The 22,778-nt window shown below is 40.8% G+C and overlaps 1 protein-coding gene across 1 annotated transcript; it reads left to right on the top strand.

Moving 5' to 3' along the window:
- The first annotated feature begins 1,183 nt into the window (after positions 1-1,183).
- On the top strand, positions 1,184-22,567 carry LOC116356394 (forkhead box protein P2-like). Its single transcript, XM_031802187.1, has 12 exons — positions 1,184-1,283; positions 5,172-5,265; positions 7,026-7,230; positions 10,784-10,888; positions 10,979-11,066; positions 11,275-11,358; positions 19,520-19,706; positions 19,949-20,025; positions 20,147-20,248; positions 20,454-20,575; positions 20,938-21,007; positions 22,397-22,567. Exons 1-12 carry the CDS (start codon positions 1,185-1,187, stop codon positions 22,565-22,567), a joined length of 1,404 nt encoding a protein of 467 aa, XP_031658047.1. The 5' UTR covers position 1,184.
- Positions 22,568-22,778: the final 211 nt, after the last annotated feature.

Raw genomic sequence — 22,778 nt, 5'->3', positions numbered from 1 at the left:
AGGTGCATTTATACGGAGACTTGATTACACACAGGTGGATTGTATTTATCATCATTAGTCATTTAGGTCAACATTGGATCATTCAGAGATCCTCACTGAACTTCTGGAGAGAGTTTGCTGCACTGAAAGTAAAGGGGCTGAATAATTTTGCACGCCCAATTTTTCAGTTTTTGTTTTGTTAAAAAAGTTTGAAATATCCAATAAATGTCGTTCCACTTCATGATTGTGTCCCACTTGTTGTTGATTCTTCACAAAAAAATACAGTTTTATATCTTTATGTTTGAAGCCTGAAATGTGGCAAAAGGTCGCAAAGTTCAAGGGGGCCGAATACTTTCGCAAGGCACTGTATGCACGTGGAAAGTCCACAAGAGCATGGTACAATGTTTTCAATTCTAGTCAAGGTAGTGCACTATATAGAGCAGCGTTCTCCAACCTTGTGACTGGAAAGCTACAGTCCTGCAGGTTTTCACTCCAACCCTAATCTAGCAGACATGATTCTAATAATTATCTGGTTGATAAGCTGAATCAGGTGGGTAGCATACAGGTGGGTAGCTCTCCAGGAAAAGGGTTAGAGACCCCTGATATAGGAAATAGGGCATTTGTAGGTGCTGGCTTTGAGGTCCAGTTTTAATTTGCCTGGAATAGGGTGTAATTTCCTATGCAACACTTTTACACTGAATACGCTCTCTCTCCTCACCTGTGTGTATGACAGGGGTCATGGAACGCATGGCGGAAATTAGTCTGAGTCATCGAGGACCATGTATTGGTTGACGGGATTAGCCAAAGTGATTAATTATCCTGAGGTGAATTACTTCATGAATGTGTATTGTGTGACTTAAAGAAGTTATGGCACAAGTTATTGAAGTCTTTGTTTATGTAAAACTGTTGTTTAGGATGTTATATGTCCATGAGAAATTACATATTTATGGTAGAACTGTGTTATAAGGCTGTCATAGTGGAACATTCCTACTTGAAGGGAGTTCCTAAAAAGAGTACTAGGTGCTAAGTTGATTTTGCCTGAGGGAGAGCAGTCGAGGCAGGTAATTTTTTTCTGTACGAAGTTTATGGGCCAATTAGTCCAGCACCTGTTAATATTGTAAATAAAAGCCTCTAAGAGAGGTAAGCACCAGAACATCCTGTCTCCTCAATGTCTGATCCGCCGCTTCTTCTTCACACAGGTCTCAATGACTATGATGAGTCCTCAGCAGATGCAGCAGCTTCTGTCCCCGGGTCAGCTCCAGGCTCTGCTCCAGCAACAGCAGCACGCTATCCTGCTCCAGCAGGTATAGCACGATCCAATCCAAATTACTATACTATACTATACTATACTACAAAGGTCTTCAAACTTTTCTTGCCCAGGGACCACCGCCCAGGCAATTTGGTGACCCAGGGACCTCCATCATATTATCGTCTTATTGTCCGGTGAATGGTAATGGCAAAAACAAGTAATCAACATTTTAAACTGAATATATTTGGTTTTCATTATTTTGACCTCCCCACACTATAATTGGAAGAAGTGTAAAGTCTAACAGCCTGTTGCTAGAAAGGTAACTCGGGCTGTGACGATTATGTAATTTGGGGTAACGATTAATTGTCATGCAAATGCCCACAATTATTGTCATAATTGTCATTTTTGTTGAAAAAAGTTTTGAGCTTGTAATGCATCTTTGAAAATTTGCTAATTAGACACTCCTGTCTCATAAACCAATGGTTTTGACCGCTTACAACTTTTGGAAATGAAGCTTCTCCTCCCAACTGAGCCACTCTGCTTGTAAAATGAATACCAACTTCACCCACTTGAAAAACTGAAATTGGGTAAACTATATCTACTTGATTATAAAGTTGAATCCACCTGTCTCCTAAACAAATATATTAATATCAGCCCAAACACATCTTCACTAATAGCAGCTGTTTAGCTTGTTAAGCAAGGTTAGTATTTTTATTAGTATTTATTATAGGCAGCTAGTCTTCCTGGGGTCCGGCAAAATTAAGGCAGTTACTTATACAATTTTAAAAACATTACAATACATTCGTAACAGATTTCACAACACACTAAGTGTGTGCCCTCTGGCCTCTACTTGAGGATTTCATTCCTATGCTGTTTGTAACTACCCTGGTTAGCAATGTGTATGTCCAACTGAAGAGTTTTTGCCAAAACGCTATACACTGAGTGCACAAAACATTATGAACCCCTGCTCCTTCCGTGACATAGACTAACCAGGTGAATCCAGGTGAAAGCTAGTCAGTGTATATGATGGGGAGGAGACAGGTTAATAAAGAAGGATTTTTAAGCCTTGAGACAATTGAGACATGGATTATGTTTGCCATTCAGAGGGTGAATGGGCAATACTAAAGATTTAAGTGCATTTGAACATGGTATGGCACACCGGTTTGTGTCAAGAACTGCAACACTGCTGGGTTTTGCAACACTCAGTTTCCCTGTGTCTATCAAGAATGGTCCACCACCCAAAGAATATCCACGCAACTTGACACAACAGTGGGAAGCATTGGAGTCAACATGGGCCAGCATCCCAGTGGAACACTTTTGACACCTTGTAGAATCCATGCCCCGATGAATGGAGGCTGTTCTGAGGGCAAAAGGGGGTACAGCTCAATATTAGGAAGGTATTCCTAATGTTTTGTACACTCAGTGTATATCAATTTTCGGAAATGTTGGTAAATGAGCTTTTATTGTTTAAAGAACTTATGAAAGAGATTGGTGTGTTTTTTAAGTATCAAATCACGGCATGGGGTTGTTCAATGAAAGATATATTTGTTTGAAATCTATCACTTGATGGTTAAATTTCAGAGAGATAAATGTTTTTAACAAAACACTATATATATCTGCCTCACTCTCAGAGAAATACATAGTTCTGCTGGGTTTTACACAGTCAAATGTATCAAATAACTACATTTGTATATTTAGTTGGGCTCCCGAGTGGCGCAGCGGTCTAAGGCACTGCATCTCAGTGTTAGAGGCGTCACTACAGACACTGGTTTGAATCCAGGCCGGCCGTGATTGGGAGACCAATAGGGCAGCGCACAATTGGCCGGTGTAGGTCGTCAGTTTAAATAAAAATTTGTTCTTAACTGACTTTCCTGGTTAAATAAAATACATAAATAAAGAACTGTACAAATAATACATTTGTGATGGCAACATGTTTTTTTTATCAATCAATACAGAAATGAGATATGTACATAAAACATGTATATTTGACATTTTAGTAATTTAGCAGATGCTCTTATCCAGAGTTACTTAGTTAGTGCATTAATCTTAAAATAGCTAGGTGGGACAACCACATATCACAGTCAAATATAGAGTAAATGAAAATGCCATTGTATTACAAAACGTATTTTAAAAAATCTGAGCACATATTTTACACACACATGAAGGTACCCATGAGCAATGCTATTTCTTGTTAAAAAAATACATTTAACATTTCAGAAATAAACTCAAGTCAAGAAAGCTTGCCAGTAGCCAGCATCACTTCGGGTGCTTTTTGAAAGCCTAATTCAGATACTCCAGTGAGTGCAATTAGCTCCAATAAGTGTAATTTGCTCAATATTCAGAGTTGAGAAATAAAGTTGATGTCATTAGAAATATGATATTCCCCTCTTTTATACTGTAGGTATGTAATAAAAATATATTTTTCTGTTGTTGCTAGTGATATTCATAAAAACATTGCAATAAAATAAATCCACTTTTTATGTATATATATATAATATTTTAAAAATAATTTTTTCTTTCGTGGACCCCCTGCAGTACCTCCGCAGACCCCCAGTTGAGCACCCCTGCTATACTATATGATACTATAATGTAATGTCCCTGTCCCAGGCTGTAGTCCCCACCTGCTTTAAGGAGACTACCATCATCCCAGTGCCCAAGAAAAAAAATGACATGCCCAAGTGACTATCGCCCCACCTCGCTCACCTCGGTCATCATGAAGTGCTTCGAGAGGTTGGTCATGGCCAACATCAAGGCCAGGATGCCAGGCACACTGGACCCACTCTAATTTGCCTACCGCTCCAACAGATGCATGGAAGATGCATCTCTATTAATTCGCTATTGACAAGAGGAACAATTACTGTATATGAGCATGCTGTTCGGCCTTCAACACTATTGTTTCCTCCAAGCTCGGGGCGGCAGGTAGCCTAGTGGTTAGAGCATTGGAACAAGGCAGTTAACCCACTGTTCCTAGGCTGTCATTGATAATAAGAATTTGTTCTTAACTGACTTGCCTGGTAAAACAAAAAATAAATAATACGCTCGTCACCAAGCTTAGAGCCCTGGGTCTGGACATCACCCTCTGCAACTGGATCCTGGACCTCCTGAAGGGCAGACCACAGGCTATGAAGATTGGCACTTCCTCCACACTGACTCTTAAAACACAGTCCTCTGTTGTACTCCCTGTTCACCCACGACTGCGAGGCTTTGCATGACACCATGGTTGTAGGCCTGATAACCAACAATGACGAGGGAGTGAACGCAGCATCATCAAGGATCCCACACACCACTGCCATGAGCTGTTCTCTCCTTTACCGTGGGGCAGATGGTATCAAAGCATGAAGTCTGATAAGAGGCTTTGAGAAAGTTCCTATATACAAACCATTAGACTGCTGAACATGCTCTGATGCTCCACACATTAGCACACATGCACTCATTCATACATATACATTGATGCTGCACACACATCACAACTGCTGCTAACAGACTCTTATTATAACGCTCAGTTTATACACTGCCCCCTATTCCCCCTTTCTCCAATACACATGTAAATATTGGACTATAAATGGTGCCTTCCTGTATTATACTTATGCTAAAATGTTTATTCTATTCTACTAAGCCATTTACTTTATGTTCGTATTCTTATATTTTATTATTTCTTATTGTTGTGGCATTGTTGAGAGGTAACCTACAAGTAAGTAGGTGTTGCAGTACTTGGAACTTGTCTCGCATAATCTATCCAAGTAAAATTTTATAGTTTTGTGTGTGTTTCTATGCTGAAGGACAATGTAGCCAAGATGTGGTGTCTATATATGAGTTCAGAGTCACTCGGACTACAGCACCTGCTTCAAACTCCAAGTGACACAACTTCTATAGATGTGTGAATATGAGCACTGTAAACATAGACGCTGAACCCTTAGCATGTCTCACTCCCTCTCTCACTCAGCTCTCTAGGCAGCAGCTAGTGTTCCAGCAGATCCTCCAGCAGGAGCTGTTCAAAGTGCAAAGACCAGGCCTGGCCTCCCACACCTTGTTTCCAGGTAAATCCTCTCTACTCTAGCTAACTCCTTGGTTTACTTAGTGCAGGGGTTCCCCAAACTTTTTTGGTCCATGACCATATCTTGATATTTAAGAAAAAATTGAGACCACACCAAAAAATGTTGATGAAATCAACAGCCAACGTATACCTTTTTATTTGGGGCTATGAGAGTATATAACAAATCAGTCTGACAGTACTTTCAATCAGAAGAAAGTATGGTTTGAAGGGTAACGTTTTACTTTGACCTCATAGCCATAACGCATTCAATACATATCTATAAGCATTTCATTAACGTGCTATAACAGATCCCAACTGCATTATTAAAGGTTCATGAAATATTTCCAAAGCATATCTATTGCGTATTCATGTCATGCTATGCAAGAGCTCATATTTAGGTATCTTGATACATGTAGTGTCATCATTATGGCTGTTCTCAAAAGTTTTTTTTTTTAAATTATGTTGATACCAGCCCCATTTCCCCCACCGGCCAGTTTACCACTACTACTACTACTCCTCGAAGTCAATTGTGGATGAAGATCCGCACAACGTTACATTTTCAGGACAAATTTTACAGATCAAATCGCAAAGTTAAGGATCATATCAAAACTCTTTCGTAAGTCATTACCAGCCCTCCTCCTCATCATAAATTAGTTGGTCATACTAGTCTAAAGTAAAATCTATTTTCCCATTCATAAAGCATTTATAAACATTACTCACATATCAAAAAGAATATGGACACAACACAGAATGTTAATAAAATATTAACTTTTCCTTACAATTTTCCAGATGTAACATAGGTAGTGTTGAGGACTTCACCAAAGACTCCTAACTACTATTGACATTTTGGGGTTTTATTTTCTTACAGCTAGCTAAGCCCTTGGCACAATGTCAACACTTGTTTTAACTCTGTCAATAAACATTACAAAATGTAATACAACTCATGAGGCATTTAGTTAGTGATGTTTTTTCACTATCTCCATTGTGCATTTGCACATTGTGACAGTTATTTAAAATGGGACAAATTAAGGGACTGGTATGGTAGAAACACACATTTGAGAACAGCAATTATGATGACACTACACTATCATTGAAATAATGCAGCTATTAGGATGCCTAAATATGAGGTCTTTCATAGCATGACATGAATGCACTATGATATGGATATAGTTCATTAACCTATAATAATGCGTTTCGGACCTGTTATTAGATGTTCATGAAAATCTTACAGATGTGTAATGCATGCGTTTTTGATGTAGTCAAAGTAAAAAATCATTACCTCAGAATATCATCCGTGCATTTGTGTATGAACTTCTGTGTAGAAATGAACACAATCATTTTTTTCAATTATGATGTTTTCTTTCCCCCAATCTGATTTGGTGCTGTCCACTCTGTTCTAGCATTATAGAGGGAAACAGCATATATTCCCGAGAGTCCTAGCTTTCAGGAAAGGGGTCATGATAGTGTATAGCTCCAACCAATTTGTCATTTAGTGGATATCGGAGGTTACTCACGGTACCCGAGTTCGATGAACCAAGCAGCCCATTTACATTTTTTCCAGAGTTTCTTTCGCGGCCCCATTTTCAAATCAGGTGACCCAAAATATTCTCATCAAGCATACTCTTATATCTGCCCTTACTTTCACGGCTCAGAAAGACTCAAGTAAAGCTATACCCCTACCTACACATACTCTCTCCCTGAAGCTATAACCTTTAACCCCAGTGTTGCAAGGTAATATTGTACATGTATGTCTATGTGTTTCAGCTGGCTTGAGTACTATTGAGCTCCAGCAGATATGGAAGGAGCTAACCAACAGCACAATGGAAGATAAAAGCACAAAGGATAGCTGTCCAGACCGTATCATCACTCTGTCCCCTACTGAACCCGTAACCACAGCCAAAGCATCAATGTCAAACACCCACAGCTTCCCTACCAACGGCCAATCTCTTAGTTCCAGCCCAAGAGAAGGGTAAAGCCTTCTCCATAACACTTTACAATAAAGGTATATGGATTAGAATCCTTAGGGCACAAGCATAGGCCAGCTGGCCAAATCCGGCCCATAACACATTTCTCTCCGGCCTGCGCAATTATATGGGTTGTCAATTAATTTTGGCCATTTACCATATAGTCAGCAATAGTCTCCTCAAAAATCACAGCAAGCACTGCCGATGTGCTGCACGCCAAATGGCAGTGCATTGCCACACACACATGCCAGCCATCCAGTGCACTGTGTCATATCATCACTAACGGCACTGACAAAATCTTCTACCAGACCGAAGTTTAAAGGTGTTGTAGGGTAAGTGTCCATGCCAAATTTCGATTCCAACAGTAGCCTACAGCAAATATAATCTTGGTTGTCAAAAAGTTAGAAGATACAGTAAAGGACTAACAGTAAAGGACTAAATTACTATACTACTAAAGGACAATAGGACACCCAAGTGAGTATAAATGAGTCAACAGTTGAGTCATTTACTTTATGACATTACAGCGTGATGTGCTCACATCTGTGAATTCAACATCAATTGTGCTGCATTCACGTGTCCTGTTTACATCGCGCAGTGGTGCAGTCCACATGCCACAGTCCTAGCTAGGCTACTAAAATGTTGCACTCCGGCTTTGGTTTTTAAAGCATGACAATGAATAACCAAAAAACTGAACCTGCAACAAAACATCATGCAACGAAGAAACATCTAGGCCTATTACAGCAACATTTGAGCAGTAACCTAGGCTGGCTAGACAACGACAAGACATTTTGAGTGCACCATACAGAAATGCTGCAGTCAACCACACCAGTGATCAATGCAGTGCAATTTCTTTTCTTAATGTTACACCAACCTAGCAACATTTGTTATTTGGAGTTAAATACTTTTTGATTAGGGTCGCAGCACTGTATGCAAGTATAGCAGCAAAGGCTGGACAAATAGTATTGATATTCTTTTATTAAAATATGTTAAAATTGTAATATGTTAAAAAATGATTTATACAACAGGTGGGTCTAATACTGAATAATGATTGGTTAAAATCACATTGCAGCCGATGTCTATTCCACAAGAAACCAAAGGTTAAATCTATGACGTTAAAATGCCTATTTACTATGTTCCATCTGACTGTGCAATCCACTGTCTCACTTAATAAACTTGATCTCCACTATAAAAAGCATCTAGACATTATCTCACATTTCTTTTAGACTATTTAGTTTTCATGATCATCCTATTGTCAGGCTGTGGGTAACTGGTGGTGAATGGAATCAGGCGCAGGAGAGCAGAGATGAGTGTACAAGGTGATTTATTCAACGAAAAGTCCCAGTATAAAACAAATACTAAAGGTGCGTGAAAATACCGGTCACTCGTAAATAACGGGCGTAATAACGAACCTGGCAAACAATACCAGCCAACAAGTAAAGCATCGACCAAGCACCTTGCGCACCAGGGACACATGCTCGGCACGTGTAGCGGAGTATATCAGAATGTTGTCGATATACACCACTACACCCTGCACCTGCAGGTCCCGGAAAATCTCCTCTACAAAGGCCTGGAAGACTGATGGAGCATTCATCAACCCGTACGGCATGACGAGGTATTCATAGTGCCCTGAGGTGGTACTAAATCCCGTCTTACACTCGTCCCCCTCCCGGATATGCACCAATTTTGTGAAGAAGCACGTCCCGTACATTGACTCGATCGCTCTGGCGATGAGAGGCAGCGGGTAACTGTACCTCACCGTGATTTGGTTGATGCCTCGATAGTCAAAACACGGACGCAGACCTCCATCCTTAATTTTAACAAAAAATTAACTCGGAGGCAGGTGACGTGGAGGGCTGAATGTACCCCTGCTCCAAGGATTCCGGAACATATGTTTCCATAGCCGCCGTCTCCTCTTGCGACAGGGGATACACATGACACCTGGGAAGTGCTGCGTCTACCAGGAGATGTATTGCACAATCCCCCCGTCGATGGGGTGGTAATTGAGTCGCCTTCTTTTTACAGAAGGCGAGAGCCAAATCGGCGTATTCAGAGGGGATGCGCACTGTGGAGACCTGGTCTGGACTTTCCACTGTAGTAGCACCAACGGGAACCCCTAAACACCTCCCCCAGCACTTTCGTGACCACCTGTGAGAGCCCTCTGTTGCCACGAAATAGTGGGGTCATGACAGGCCAACCAGGGTAGGCCCAGCATCACGGGAAACGCAGGAGAATCAATAAGGAAGAGACTGATTCTCTCCTTGTGACCCTGCTGCATAACCATGCCCAGTGGAGCGGTGGCCTCCCTAATTACCCTGACCCTAACGGTCGACTATCTAGGGCGTACACACGGAAAGGCATATCCATAGGAACAACGGGGATCCCTAAACTATGGGCAAATGATCTGTCAATAAAATCCCAGCTACGTCTGAATCTACGAGCGCTGGGAATGTGGGGAAAACTCAGGAAAATTAATAAACAAAAACATGTGAGCAACAGGGGGCTCTGGGTGAGCCTGGTGCCGACTCACCTGAGGTGACACGAGAGTGCCCTGCCTGCTGCCTCAACTCCTAGAGGAACCTCCCCAGCACCGACCGGCAATGTGCCCTCTGCGGCCACAGATGGTGCATGGATTGGCCCCTCCTCCGGTCGCCCTAATTGCAGCACCTCCCAGCACTGTAATGGTGCATGGAATCAGGTGCAGGAGAGCAGAGATGAGTGTACAAGGTAATTTATTCAACGAAAAGTCCCAGTATAAAACAAATACTAAAGGTGCGTGAAAATACCGGTCACTCGTAAATAACGGGCGTAATAACGAACCTGGCAAACAATACCAGCCAACAAGTAACCACCTGAACATTATATACAAACACGCACACAAACATGGGGGAAACAGAGGGTTAAATAATGAAAATGTAATTGGGGAATAGAAACCAGGTGTTTAGAAAACAAACACAAAACAAATGGAAAAGGAAAAGTGGATCGGCGATAGCTAGAAAGCTGGTGACGTCGACCACCGAACGCCACCCGAACAAGGAGAGGGACTGACTTTGGTGGAAGTCGTGACACCTATATACATAAGTGGACATTATAAAGGGCCATATTTTTTTTAAATTAAACAATGGCCAGTTTGGGTAGCAGTTGTATGCAATAATAAAAAATAAATACATGGCAAACAAATTCGTTGTATTTTTTTCAATTTGGCCCTTGCGCTGATAGATTTTGACACCCCTGCCTTAGGGTAAAGTAGTACCACTTTCTCTGTGCAGCCTACTGTCGTTTGTTCTCAATTTTAGTAAGAGTCCCACTGGGACAACTTATTTTGTTTGTTTGTTGTTTTGCTTTAGGTTTTTTTATCAGCAAAATCTGTAGTAAAGTTTATAGTAAAGCACTGTAGCAGCTTGTTCAAAATCAAAAACAAGGTGATTTGCATTTTTATTTTAATCCCTCCCTCTTTGTTCCTCAGACCATAAAATAACACTTTCTTTTCTGTATCTTTTTTATATGATGGTGATGCTCTTCTGTATGTGTAACCCTTAAACCCTCCTCCTCTACCTACAGCTTGCTGGATGTGGATCAAACAATCACACACTCACTCTATGGATATGGTGTGTGTATTTGGCCGTGCTGTGAGACTGTTTGTGAAAACGTCAGCCAGTTTATCAAGTAAGTTTTCCTATGGAGTGTGTATGTATAGTGTATAAAGCAGTTTCTGCGTGTGTGTATCACCCCAGTAACTCATGTGAGCGTTCTCAGGCACCTAAGTATTGAGCACATGCTGGATGAAAGGAGCACAGCCCAGTGCAGAGTCCAGATGCAGGTGGTGCGGCAGTTAGACCTCCAGGTAGGTAGGTAGGTGTGTGTGTGTGTGTGTGTGTGAGAGAGAGATTGTGGTGACGGCGTACCTCAGCTCAAACTACTGTGGTGTTTCTTCACCTCTTCTTGCTCCCTCCATCCCTTGGTACCTCTCTCTCCTCCCTCTCTCTCTCTCTCTCTCCTCTTCTTGCACTCTCTCCTCCTCCTCTCTCCTCTATCCGCCTCTCCTCTATCAGCTCTCTAAAGAACGGGAGCGTCTCCAAGCTATGATGGCCCACTTACAACTGCCAACTTTGCAACCACAGTCCCCTTCCAAACCTGTAAGTATACAGACAGACCACACCTACAGTGTCTCACAGAAAATGACCTATTCAGTCAACATGTATAACGTGCTTTGAAGAATGATGAGTTGTGAACAACAGATTCTAAATAGTATGGTTCTTTAGAAATAATGCCATACCATAAAGGTTCCATCAGAAATCCAAGTGTAAGTGTAGGTGACACTACACATGAGCATGAGCAGGCAAATTATATTTCTGGAGTCCTTTGGTATATTGCTCTAGCTATAGTATGCGTCCCAAATAAAATAAAATAAAATGTTATTGGTCACATACACATGGTTAGCAGATGTTAATGTGAGTGTAGCGAAATGCTTGTTCTTTTAGTTCCGACCATGCAGTAATATCTGACAAGTAATTTCACAACAACTACCTTATACACAGTGTAAAGGAATGAATAAGAATATGTACAAATAAATATATGGATGAGCGATGGCCGAACGGCATAGGCAAGATGCAGTAGATGGTATAGAGTACAGTATATACATTTGAGATTAGTAATGTAGGGTATGTAAACATTATATAAAGTGGCATTGTTTAAAGTGACTAGTGATACATTTATTACATCAAATGTTTAATTCTTAAAGTGGCTCGAGATTTGAGTCAGTATGTTGGCAGCAGCCACTCAATGTAGTGATGTTCTGTTTAACAGTCTGATGGCCTTTTCAGTCTCTCTGTCCCAGCTTTGATGCACCTGTACTGACCTTGCCTTCTGGATGATAGAGGGGGGAACAGGCAGTGGCTCGGGTGGTTGTTGTCCTTGATGATCTTTTTAGCCTTCCTGTGACTTCGGGTGATGTAGGTGTCCTGGAGGGCAGGTAGTTTGCCCCCGGTGATGCGTTGTGCAGACCTCACTACCACCTGGAGAGCCTTGCGGTTGTGGGCGGAGCAGTTGCGGTACGAGGCGGAGATACAGCCTGACAGGATGCTCTCGATTGTGCATCTGTAAAAGTGTGTGAGTGTTTTTGGTGACAAGTCAAATTTCTTCAGCCTCCTGAGGTTGAAGAGGCACTGTTGCGCCTTCTTCACTACGCTGTCCGTGTGGGTGGACCATTTCCTTTTGTCCATGATGTGTACACAGAGGAACTTAAACTGTCCACCTTCTCCACTACTGTCCTGTTGATGTGGATAGGGGGGTGCTCCCTCTGCTGTTTCCTGAAATCCACGATCATCTCCTTTATTTTGTTGACGTTGAGTGTGAGGTTATTTTCCTGACACCACACCACACATTAAGAACACCTGTTCTTTCCATGTCAGGCTGACCAGACCTCGCTCAACAGTTTCCAGGGTGTATCAGGAATAGTCCACCACCCAAAGGACATCCAACCAACTTGACACCTGTGGGAAGCATTGGAGTCAACATGTTCCAGCTGCCTTGTGGAACGCTTTTGATACCTTGTAGAGTCCATGCCCCAAAAAATTGAGAATGTTCTGAGGGCAAAAGTGGGTGTTTTAGATTAACTGTCTTCAAAGTATTGACTCGGGACGTCGGGTTTGATATGAAAGCTTCTTTTAGTAATAATCCTTGTTCACGTTACGATTAACAACTTTAGATTCTACAGAGCAATGCAAACAAGATGCTAGCGGAAAGTCAGCTTAATCAACTTTGCACCTGCACATAACTGGCGCGTTATCTCTCTCATTCCTGTCGCAAGGCATTCTGGAACTTGCAGTCAAAAGCGTATTTCAATACTAACCAATACAATTACATATGTAAATAACTGTATAGAAATATCTTTAGATACAGCTCAATAAATTAACTTAAACATTAACTCTGTAACACATTAAAGTTACAACAGGGTGCAACTCAATAATAGGAAGGTGTTCCTAATGTTTTGTACACTCAGTTGATATGAGTCCAGATCTATAATAAGTGAGGTTATATCTGATTTTAAAAGGTGCAGTATGGGATGAAAGCAATAATAGTTCTGACCCTTTGGCCTGGAGTGAATGAGGGAAACCATTGTAGTCCTTGTGAATCTCTCAGCAGCCTATAAGGGGAGTCAGACGTCTCTTATCAGGTTCGTGGGCCTAGAGAACACTAACAGAAGCTATTGTAAAGATATGATGTGTAAGCAATTGTTGAGCAAAAGGTGCCTGTGTGTGGGTGTGTATGAAAATCTAAGATGACTTTTGACCTCTCCCAACCCCATCAAGAATGTTTTTGAATGGACTCAATAGGTTACCCACATTCAATTGGTATTGCTTTTTCATGAGATTACTGTCCTTCATTACATTTCTTTATTAGGACTTCACAGCGAAAGTAGAGGCCATGAGTATCTTGGTCAAAAATAATGTCACTGATTAGCCTATAGCTGGTGTAGTTATAAGCAGTCTCACTTAAAACCTCATATCCGCTGCCCCATTTGACCTAGAGACTTGAAACGTTGTATGTAGGTGTCTTTACTCATGCTGAACCAATTTGGCCATAAGGTCCGAGAGGATTACATTTCCTCCATATTGGACATTTTGGAAAACATTTGAAAAAAATATTTTCATTATCCATTAGTCCAATTAACACAGGTATGGTAGATCTCTTAACTTAGTTTGAAAAAATATAAGGGATTGGTTCAGAGATGGCTGTTATTGATATATCAGGAAATTTGATGTTCATTTCTGATGTTTATGGGACATATTGGAGTGCCAACAAAAGAAGCTCGTCAAAAGTAAGTTATGATTTATATTTTATTTCTGCGTTTTGTGTTGCGCCTGCAGGGTTGAAATATGCTACTCTCTTTTTTTTCCGGAGCCAGAAAAGCCTGCATGGGTGGCTGAAATGACAGAACTCAGAGGAAGTAGAGATGGGTCAGACTCATCTGGTGCAGCATGAGATCGACACAGGTGATGCGCGACCCATCAAGATGTGTCTCCGCCGTATCCTGCTGGCACGCCAGGAGGCGGCAGACAAGGCTGTGTTGGAGATGCAGCGGGCAGACTTCATCGAGCCCTCAGACAGCCCCTGGGCGGCGCCAGTCATCATGGTTCCGGAAGAAGGGGGGCAAGCTGAGGTTCTGTGCGGACTACAGGCGGCTGAATGAGGTAACCAGGAAGGACTCATACCCCATAGCACGTATCGATGAGTCGCTGGACCTGGTTAGGGGGTTCTCCTGGTTTTCCTCACTAGACCTCCGCAGTGGCTACTGGCAGGTACCCCTCTCCCCAGAGGACAGAGCCAAAACTGCATTTTCCACTAACAGAGGACACTGGCAGTTCAAGGTCCTGTGCTTCGGACTGTGCAACGCTCCAGCTATTTTTGAGCGTTTGATGGACAGGGTGCTGGATGGCATCCCCCGACAGCAGTGTCTGGTATACCTCGACGACATCCTGGCCCATGGCAGCTCCTTCCAGTCTGCCCTGGGGGCGCTACGGCGTGTGCTGGAGAGGGTGGCTGCCGCAGGTCTGAAGCTCCACCCCGAGAAGTGCCACTTCATGAGGAGAGAAGTGTCCTTCTTGGGCCACCGAGTGGGGAAGGAGGGGATCAGCACCATAGAGGACAAGGCGGCTGTCAGAGACTGGCCCACCCCCACCGACCAGCGACAGCTGAAGAGTTTCCTGGGCCTGGCCTCATACTACAGGAGGTTTGGCCTGGAATGTTCTGATGCCGGGCATCCTGGCGGTTGGTGGAGTGGCGTGGAGGGGGGTTGGTCAGGGGGATGGAGCATTGGAAGTTAAGACCAGGTTTAGCCTTTGTTCTCTCTCTTACATCTGGCCTTCACAAGAGAAGGTCACGGTTGGCTTGTGGGGTATCTTTCATTTATTTGGCGTGGGCTATGGCCAAACAGTAGCCTGTGTAAAGTTGGGTAAATAAACCGTCAATTCGTAAACTCAACCCACTGTCTGGACAATTGTTCCTTTATGATCTAGCCAGGGCATTACAGTAGATAATAATAGTAGATAATCATAATTAGTTGAAAACACTCTGAAGTTTCTAAAACTGTTTGAATCATGTCTGTGAGTATAACAGAACTTATGTAGCAGGCAAAACCCAGAGGACAAACCATTCAGATTTCTTTTTTTTTAGGTCAATGAGGTTTCATTGGGAAACTAGATTTCTAAGGGACTTGTTCGCAGTTCCTGCCACTTCCACTGGATGTCACCAGTCTTTAGAAATTGGTTGAGGATATTCCTTTGTGTAATGAAGAAGTACGGCCATCTTGAATGAGAGAGAGGCGCATGACTCGAAAAATAACGTCAGTTTGTTGTCCCCCTGTATTGAACACAGATAGTCCCGTCTTCAATTTGATCGATTATTAACGTTTAAAAATACCTAAAGTTGTATTACAAAAGTAGTTTGAAATGTTTTGGCAAAGTTTACAGGTAACTTTTGAGATATTTTGTAGTGACGTTGCGCAAATTGGAAGCTGTTTTTTTCTGGATCAAACGCACCAAATAAATTGACATTTTGGATATATATCGACGGAATTCATCAAACTAAACAACCATTGTGATGTTTATGGGACATATTGGAGTGCCAACAAAAGAAGCTCATGAAAGGTAAGACATGATTTATATTTTATTTCTGCGTTTTGTGTTGTGCCTGCAGGGTTGAAAAATGCTACTCACTTTGTTTAAATGTTGTGCTATCCACAGATAATAGCATCTTATGCCTTTTTTAAATCTGACATGTTGGCTGGATTCACAACAAGTGTAGCTTTAATTTGGTATCTTACATGTGTGATTGAATGAAAGTTTGATTTTTATGGTGTATTTCTTTTATTTGGCGCTCTGCATTTTCCCTGGCTATTGGCCAAGTGGGACGCGACTGTCCCGCCTATCCCAGAGAGGCTAAACGGCATGAAGCCTATAGAACACTTCTTAAAAACTTCATAGGGATAGGCATCCCGTCTAAGGGATAGTTGTAAATCATGCAGCACCTTGTGTCGCAATCGCAGATTTTAGAGAAACAACGGAATTCATCAAACTAAACTAATATTTGTGATGTTTATGGGACATATTGGAGTGCCAATATGTCATACAAGTTTACATATCTTATATCAGCTGAAAGCTTAAATTCTTGTTACTCTTGGAACTACCCATCCCGGATCCGGGAGAATTGTCATCAACTACACTAATTACCATAGCGCCATGGTCAAAAAATATTACTAGAAAATATTCATATTGATGAAATCACAAGTGAAATATAGTGAAACACAGCTTAGCCTTTTGTTAATCACCCTGTCATCTCAGATTTTGAAATTATGCTTTACAGCCAAAGCAAGACAAGCGTTTGTGTAAGTTTATCGATAGCCTAGCATAGCATTATGTCCAGCTAGCAGCAGGAAGCCTGGTCACGAAAATCAGAAAAGCAATCAAATTAATAGTTTACCTTTGATGAGCTTCGGATGTTTTCACTCACGAGACTCCCAGTTAGACAGCAAATGTTCCTTTTGTTCCATAAAGATTATTTTTATACCCAAAATACGTTTGTTGGTCACGTTATGTTGAGAAATCCACCAGAAATAGCGGTCAAGACAACGGCGAAAAAAATTCCAAATTATGTCCATAATATATCGACAGAAACATGGCAAACATTTTTTATAATCAATCCTCAATGTGTTTTTCAAATATCTATTCGATAATATATCAACCGGGACAATTGGCTTTTCAGTAGGAGCGAGAGGAAAAATGGCTACCTCTGTCTTTTACGCAAGAATCACTCAGAGCCCTCAGCTGGCCACTTACGCAATGTTGTCATTTTACGCTCATTCTTCAACATAAAGGCGTGAAACTACGTCAAATGCTGTAGACACCTTAGGGAATACGTAGAAAAGGAATCTAGTTGATATCCCTTTCAATGGCCAATAGGGATGCATAGGAACACAACGGTTTCAAAACATGAGTCACTTCCTGATTGGATTTTTCTTAGGCTTTCGCCTGCAATATCAGTTCTTTTATACTCACAGACAATATTTTTACAGTTTTGGAAACGTTAGAGTGTTTTCTATCCTAAGCTGTCAATTATATGCATATTCTAGCATCTGGTCCTGAGAAATAGGCCTTTACTTTGGGAAATTTATTTTTCCAAAAATGAAAATAGTGCCCCCTAGCTTCAAGAGGTTAATATAACTGCACTGTCCACTTTATAGTAGCTAGTACTGTGAAAAAATGCCATGTTATTGTTTAAGGAGAGTTCCTAACAACAAAACACTTTTTTCACCAAGATAGGTTTGATAAATTTACCGCTGAAGGTGAAATGTGTACTTACATTCTTAAATCTTGCTCTGATTTATCATCCAAAGGGTCCCAGAGATAACATGAAGTGTCGTTTTAGATTAAAAAATAAAAATCATATCCTAAAAAGGTCCATATATCATGCACAATTGATTTTGTATTTCCACTCGTTCAATTTGTGAAGAAAGGAATCTGTGAAAATCTAAACCTAAACTTTGTTTCAACCAGTCAAATCATGTTCGTATTTATTCCTCAGAGATCCTAGAACGTAACCAGACTTCACTATATCAGTATGGGTGTAGTATATCCTATAGGATACCAAATTTGGTCAGAGAGCGACGCCTTCGTGGCACACCGATGACGCGGGCGGTCTTCACTTAATCGGGGTCCCTTTAGCGGGATCATTTTCATCAACACCCGCTGAATTGCAGTGCGCCAAATTCAAATTAAATTACTAAAAATATATAATTTTCATGAAATCACAAGTGTAGTATTGCAAAACCCAGTTTAGCTTGTTGTTAATCCACCTGGCGTGTCAGGTTTCAATGAGCTTTTCGGCGAAAGCATAACAAGCATTTATGTAAGAACATCTCTCTCAGTAGATAAAATATTACAAACACTAGCAGTGTTCCATTTGTTTGGCGCTAACGCCAATGTTATGTTCAGAAATCCACAGGCTCGAGCAGTCATGACATCGCAGAGGAAAATTCCAAATAGTATCCGTAATGTCCACAGAAACATGTCAAACGTTTTTTTTATAATCAATACTCAAGTTGTTTTTAAAATATATAATCGATAATATATCAACCGGGACTGTCGCTTTTTCAATAGGAGAGGGAGAGACAATGCCACACTCTGTTGCGCAAGCAAAACTCTGCGAACACCCAGCTATCCACTGACGCGATGTTATAAATAAATAAAAATAAAGAAGAAAAATAACAAATAATTAAGGAGCAACAATATACAGGGGTACCGGAATAGGGAGGAGGTTACATTATTATGTGGTCTGAACGTAGTGAAAGTGGATATTTTATTAGGGAAAATTTGAAACCGGCAGTCTTGCCACTTCAACAGTCAGTGTGTTAAGTATTTTGAAACGCTAATGTAGAGTGTACAAACTGAGATTTAAATCCTTTACAAACAGATTCACAAAATAAAGTCCCAGAATTCAAAGATGACCGCAATATACCAATACACTAATGCTGAAATTATTTCACTAATCTTAACATAAACCACCAATCAAATTGACACCAGAATTGGTATATAAACTCAATAATGAACTACTTTAACGATCGTTACCTGCTGCATTCAAAGAACCAACCTACAGCACTATACTAAACTTCCCTTGCATCCTCCTTGTGGTACTGAGAGATAAACATGGTAATAACTTCACTGATTGCACCTAAAGGAAGATAGTTCCTACATGATAGAGTGCTTGCTTTGTTATCCATCTGATCTTGCGTCCTTTTAGTCATCCTGTGAACCCCATTCATTGCTGCTGCTCACAGCTATATTTGATCTTTATTGTCTGAATGATATTTAGAGGCATGATATTTTCAACCTGAACATGACATAGAGTGCTTAAAATATCAGCGATGCAAAAATAAAGCTGACATTAAATTAACGTGATCACAGTAACATTTAGTTTTTGTGAATTCTGTTTACATCAGACATTGATCAGACATTTTGAAGACAGCAGGCTGACACAAGCTTGGATATAGAGAAGCTAATTATTAACTAATCAAGCTAACATGACGCTGTAATGACAATACTTATGATACAATTTCACCCTTTAATTACTGACGATTGACTTCCTTCTCCAAAGGATATCAGTGGAAACACCAATGAAGAAGCAAATCCAATGGCATTGGTCACACCCATTTAAAAAGCTCCCTCTCCCTCTGGTCTTTTTCTTTCTTCTCCTCTCCTTTTCCACCCTGGTCTGTGTTTCTACTTCTTCTTCTGTGTGCAGCTGAGTTCTGGGTCCGGTGTCACCATGTCCAAGAGCCTGCCACCACTGTCCCCTCAGATGCCCCTAACGGCCCCTGTCACCTCCCCATCCTCACCCCGGGGGCCTGCAGGACTCTGCACCACAAGTGTGGGGGCAATGCGAAGACACCACTCAGACAAGCACCCCTCTCTCTGCTCTCTGTCTTCAGGTAACAACCCGCACAGATGTCAACACAGTCCATACTGAATAGATGTACATAGCTTTGTCCCTGCTTCACCGTTGCTCCAGTCTTGTACCATGAAAAACTCAATATTGGCCTTTGCATGTCCTTTTCAATATCATCTTTGACACTTATTTAATACTCAGGATTTTTGCTGAATATTACCCAACCTGGTTGAAATATGTGTGAATGAAATTAACCAATTGTACAATGTATTTTTTTAAAAATAGAATTTAACCCAAATCATGAGATGTACAGAAATGCAGATATCAGGCCACCTTTTACCTATGCTACTCTGATAAGACAGGTAAGAAGACATGGATTTAACTTATAGTTTCCCCTGTAAATCCTGTGTAAAAAGGGGTATATCAGCATTCACCCCATTTGATGGATTACAACCTACATGTTTTTTGTGGTTATCGTTTTAGGCTATAATGGATGCATCGGATATGCAGTTAACACTCAATGAGATATACAGCTGGTTTACACAGACCTTTGCCTACTTCAGACGCAATGCTGCAACGTGGAAGGTACTGTATTGACTTAATCTTTGTTATAATGTTGATTGTGACTTACAAGTTGAAAATAACAAAGTGTACAGCATCCATATTAGGAAGTCATCAGTTTTCAGTTTTGTCAGACTTCCTAATAGGGATGCCATAACTGTAATAACGCCTCCCTTGAGTTCTGTACGTGAAGCCTTTTCTGACCCTATTGCCTGTCAAACACACACAGAATGCAGTCCGCCACAACCTGAGCCTGCACAAGTGTTTTGTGCGTGTGGAGAACGTGAAGGGGGCTGTGTGGATAGTGGACGAGATGGAGTACCAGAGAAGGAGGTCTCAGAAGATCACAAGGTATTGTATATTGGGTTGATACCTTTATAAAATGATATAGAGCATACAGTTATTTATTTATTTCACCTTTATTTACCCAAGTATGTCAGTTAAGAACACATTCTTATTTACATGAAGAGTGTTATCTCCAAATAGGTCTTTTATACAGTATTTTGTACACATGCTGTACGTATTTCTGTTAAGGATGTCTATTCTAGAAATCTGGCTTTTCAGATTTTTTTTAACTTTGTTTTGAAAAGGAAAGAGATCGTACCAGTCAGATTTAATTAGTGTTAGCAAAACCTTGCCTCTAACTACATCAGTTGCTTGGAATTGTATTGATTTATGAAAATACATTACTATAAGACCTTGTCATTTTGTAGAAGCCCAACGCTAGGGAAGAACCTTCTCTCCAGCCTTGCTTATTGGACTGCTCTTAATACCAGTTTACAAGTGAGTGTACCTTTATTATTAATCTTCAGAACTGTTACAAAAGGCATTTCACCATACTTGTGCATGTGACATTTAAAACTTTAAAAAGCAAAACTATACAAACTCCTACTCTGGCAAAAAAAAAGACAAGGAGTCAAAGCTGAGACCAAGGTCTCGTTTTCAGATGAGCCCTGTATAACACAATGCAATGATACAGATCAAGATCCAATATACACCTCAAACTACACATCCATAGACACATTAATATAAACAACACAAAACCCCAAATAAAATCAATCATAAAAAAAACATTCTTCTTCCATAAAAAGGTATCGTACCCCCTAAAAAAAATACCAATCCAAACTCATCTCTCAGCATGTCCAGCCCATCCATCCTCTCAGCCAATCATGGCTAGAGTTAGGATTCCGTCTTTTTCTGTGGCTAAACGAACTAGGCTTTTAATTTAACAATTGTATTCTTATTTACGGATGGAATACAAGTTTGTTATTAAGGCACATGAAAGTTAACATGTTCCAGAAGGCATTTCTGCCCCAAAACATATATATATATTTTATCCTGTGTGATGTGTGACATACGCATAGCTACCTTGAAAAACTACCATTCCAGTGTTTTACTTGCTATATTGTATTTACTTTGCCACCATGGCCTTTTTTGCCTTTACCTCCCTTCTCACCTCATTTGCTCACATTGTATATAGACTTGTTTATACTGTATTATGGACTGTATGTTTGTTTTACTCCATGTGTAACTCTGTGTCGTTGTATCTGTCGAACTGCTTTGCTTTATCTTGGCCAGGTCGCAATTGTAAATGAGAACTTGTTCTCAACTTGCCTACCTGGTTAAATAAAGGTAAAATAAATAAACCTGTAAAGGGTCACATTTGACAGTTTTCCAGAATTTAGCTGGATTCGCCTTACAATCAGAAAGGGTAGTTACATAATAATCTGATTTAGCCTTTCTGATCAGTTTTACACATTAATCCTCAATTACCTAATAGATTGCCAATCTGGGTCCAAGCCTTTGTTCCTGGCCTTGATTTAGGCAACAATTATTTTATGAATGATTTCAGATAATTCAGGAATTAACCAGGCATGCAATCTATTTAGGGGGAAATAGATTGCATGCCTGGAAGGGGGAATGATTATCTACAATTATCTACAATTATCTACAATTGTATTGAACACATTTGCAAGAAGCTTAAATTAGGTTCAGGGATAGATGAGATACAATCAAGGTCACTAAAATAAAGATAATGTAAAAAAAAAAATATATATATATATTTAAAAAAAAGCTTGTTCACTAAAGTTTTTAAAGTTCCTCTTAGTGTTGACATGAGGTTCATGAGTGATACATTGTGTCATCCATTCCCTCCCAATCACATCTACTCAGGCTCCACTGACTGAGAATGCTCTGGCTGTATTAAAGAACAGGAGCCCTGCAGGCCTGATAGGCAGCAGTTATTTGGGTCTGGTACACCGGACCAAGTCACTAAAACATCTGGACCTCCAGGACACCAATGGACAACGCAGCCCACACTCCACTTCACCGGCCCAGCTGTGAGTATGTCACAGTATATCACTGTTATGGTAAAGACATGACAGGTGTCATGTTGTCCCGGAAATCCCAGACCTGGGAGTTTTATTGGCTACTTGGACAGACAACTCCCCAAAGAAATCATGATTTTGGGTAGGGGTTTAATAAAATGTGGGCAGGAATTGGGCTTTTGAAAAATGATTGCACCAGAAACATGACAGAGGCGGACACAATACGG

Source organism: Oncorhynchus kisutch, linkage group LG22 (assembly GCF_002021735.2).
Source record: "Oncorhynchus kisutch isolate 150728-3 linkage group LG22, Okis_V2, whole genome shotgun sequence".
Lineage (NCBI taxonomy): Eukaryota > Metazoa > Chordata > Actinopteri > Salmoniformes > Salmonidae > Oncorhynchus > Oncorhynchus kisutch.
Note: the sequence above shows the minus strand (reverse complement) of the source record. Positions and strands in the feature narration are given on the sequence as shown.

What these genes read in the sequence shown, in the direction of transcription:
- LOC116356394 (XM_031802187.1), top strand. Translation starts at nt 1,185, where the DNA reads ATGACTATGATGAGTCCTCAGCAGATGCAGCAGCTTCTGTCCCCGGGT. An exon ending in CACAGTCCCCTTCCAAACCT is followed by an intron (nt 11,359 to 19,519) that starts GTAAGTATACAG and finishes TTCTGTGTGCAG; the next exon opens with CTGAGTTCTGGGTCCGGTGT. An exon ending in TCTCTGCTCTCTGTCTTCAG is followed by an intron (nt 19,707 to 19,948) that starts GTAACAACCCGC and finishes TTTTAAAAATAG; the next exon opens with AATTTAACCCAAATCATGAG.